Raw genomic sequence first — 2,743 nt, forward strand, 5'->3', positions numbered from 1 at the left:
GCTGGGAGTTAATTCGTTCGACCAGCGGCACTTAAAGTAGTGGCTGGGAGTTAATTTATTCGACCAGCGGCACTTAGAGTAGTGGCTGGGAGTTAATTCGTTCGACCAGCGGCACTTAGAGTAGTGGCTAGGAGTTATGGTGAATAAGATATACATAAACTTGTATTTCATTGATGGGTGATGCCTCATTAAAACCTTCCCAACCAAAACCCTCCTTAGGGAAAAAATGCCGGGGTAGGAAAGAGTACATCGGATTACAAGTGCGGTTCAACTAAAATAGAATTTGAGGTGGGAGATGTTCCAAGTGTTGGGAAGCGGCTCTCCGGATAGTTTTTCCAGGCGATAGGCTCCTTTGCTGACCTCTTTAAGTACTCGAAAAGGTCCTTCCCAGTTGGGCGAGAACTTGCCTTCGTGCTTGCGGGCTTTGCTAGCCATCCTCCACACGAGGTCTCCTTTGTGAAAAGAACGCGGTTTCGGCTTGGAGTTGTACCTTCTTGCTGCCCTCAATTTGGTCGCTAAGTCCCAGATTCGTGCCTTCCCCTTGTCTCGTAGAGGAGGTCGATGTGTGTGGCCATGCAGTCGGCGTTTATCTGTGTGTCGTGGTGTTGTTGTCGGATTGAGGGTTCCCCGATTTTCACTGGTATGACGGCGTCTGTTCCGTACACTAGAGTATACGGTGCTTCGTGGGTCGAAGATTGGGGGGTGCACCTATACGCCCATAACACTTCAAGTAATTCTTCTGGCCATTTGCCTTTGGCTCCATCTAAGTGTTTCTTTAATTGCCCAAGGATGATCTTGTTGGCGGCCTCAGCTTGGTCGTTGGTTTGAGGGTGTTCGACGGAGCTCGTTATGTGGGTAATGTTCAGGTTCTGGTAAAAGTCAGCGAGGCCCTTGTCTATGAACTGGCGACCATTGTCGGTTATGATTGTGGGGGATTCCGTAGCGGCAGATGATGTTTTTCCAAATGAAGCGCTGGACTTGGTTGGCCGTGATGGTGGCTAATGGTTCTGCCTCGATCCAATTGGAGAAGTAGTCGACCGCGATAAGAAGGAACTTGACTTGGCCCTTCCCTGCTGCAAAAGGGCCGATTATGTCCATCCCCCATTTTGAGAATGGCCATGGTGAGGAGACGTGGTGCAATTCTTCCTGGTGCACGTGTGTTACCGGTCCGTGCTTTTGGCATTGAACGCATTTTTGGACGTACGTGGTGCAGTCTTCTTCCATTGTGGGCCAGTAATATCCGGCGCGTAATATCCTGGCGGCCATGGTTTTGGGTCCTGAGTGGTAGCCGCAGATGCCTTGGTGTATTTCTTGTATGACATAGTCGGCTTTTTCTTTAGTTATGCACTTGAGCAGGGGCTTGCTGAAGCCTCTTCTGAATAGTTCGCCCCCAATTAGGGTGTATCGCGCCGCTTTCCGGATCCATCCTTTTTCCTCGTTTGGCGGGGTAACTCCTGCTTCTAAGTATTTGATGAAAGGCTCCATCCAGGTGTTGGTGGTAGTAATGTTTAAGCATTGGTTTTGTTGCTCAATGGAGGGTGTGGTTAGGGTGTGCTGGAGGAGTGACTTGTAACGACCTTTCTTTTTGGTACTAGCGAGCTTTGAGAGAATGTCTGCCCGGGTATTGTCGCTTCGTGGGACGTGTTGAATCTGGAAGGTGTCGAAGTGCTTGGTCAGGGATACTACTATGTGGTAGTATTGTGCGAGGGTGGGATCTTTGATTTGGTATTCACCATTGAGGTGTCCTACGGTGAGCTTTGAGTTTGTCTTGCACAGGAGTTTACGTGCGCCGACGTCTCGTGCTAAGTTGAGGCCGACGATGATGGCCTCGTACTCAGCTTGATTGTTGGATGTTTTGAAGGTGAAACGTAGAGATTGTTCTATGAGGACGTTGCCGGGTCCTTCTAGTACTATTCCGGCGCCGGCTCCCAGCGGGTTTGAGGAGCCGTCTACGTGCATGGTCCACCAGGTGTCACAGGGGGCTTGCTCTTGAAGGTCGTTGGCAAAGTCGGCCAGGCACTGTGCTCGAATGGGTCCATGCAGTTCGTAGTGGATAGTAAATTCTGACAGTTCGATGGCCCACGAGGATAGCTGACCTGCTAAATCGGGTTTTTGCAGGATTTTTTGTATGGGATGGTCCGTTCCGATGATAATCGTGTGTGATTGGAAGTATGGTCGTAGGCGACGTGCTGCTGTTATGATTGCAAGGGCTACTTTCTCTACCATTTGATACCGTGTTTCTGGGTCTTGGAGGATGCGGCTGGTGAAGTATATTGGATGTTGGGTGTTGTCCCTTTCTTGGACGAGCGCGGAGCTGATGGCGTTTGTTGACGCAGCTATGTACATAACAAGCGGGAGGGAAAGATCGGGTTTGGTCAAGATCGGGGGGGGGGGGGGGGGGGTGGTGAGGAGTTGCTTCAAAGTGTTGAAATTTTGTTCGCAGGTGTCGTCCCAGGTAAACTTTGTCGACTTCTTCAGAAGTTGGATCATTGGTTTGATTTTGTCCGCTAGCTTCGGGAGGAAGCGCGAGATGACGGTTAGTCTGCCCACTAGTCGCTGCACCTCTTTGACATTCGCGGGGCTTCTCATGTTGATGATGGTTTGACATTTTTCGGGGTTGGCCTCGATTCCTCGTTGCATGAGCATGAAGCCCAGAAATTTCCCGCCATCTACTCCGAATGTGCATTTTTCGGGGTTGAGTCTGATGTTGTATGTGCGCAGGGCTTTGAAGACTTGCGCTAGG

The 2,743-nt window shown here is 50.3% G+C and overlaps 1 protein-coding gene across 1 annotated transcript; it reads right to left on the bottom strand.

Annotated features, from left to right (window-relative positions):
* Positions 1-515: 515 nt before the first annotated feature.
* LOC146888336 (uncharacterized) lies at positions 516-2,346 on the bottom strand. Its single transcript, XM_085670057.1, has 2 exons — positions 979-2,346; positions 516-902 (listed from the first exon to the last, which is right to left on the bottom strand). Exons 1-2 carry the CDS (start codon positions 2,344-2,346, stop codon positions 516-518), a joined length of 1,755 nt encoding a protein of 584 aa, XP_085526183.1.
* Between the last annotated feature and the right edge of the window lie 397 nt (positions 2,347-2,743).

The sequence above is a fragment of the Vigna unguiculata genome, chromosome 2 (assembly GCF_037176805.1).
Source record: "Vigna unguiculata cultivar grain cowpea cultivar isolate G323 ecotype 2 chromosome 2, ASM3717680v1, whole genome shotgun sequence".
NCBI lineage: Eukaryota > Viridiplantae > Streptophyta > Magnoliopsida > Fabales > Fabaceae > Vigna > Vigna unguiculata.

What these genes read in the sequence shown, in the direction of transcription:
- LOC146888336 (XM_085670057.1), bottom strand. Translation starts at nt 2,346, where the DNA reads ATGTACATAGCTGCGTCAACAAACGCCATCAGCTCCGCGCTCGTCCAA. An exon ending in CCACCATCACGGCCAACCAA is followed by an intron (nt 903 to 978) that starts GTCCAGCGCTTC and finishes AATGGTCGCCAG; the next exon opens with TTCATAGACAAGGGCCTCGC.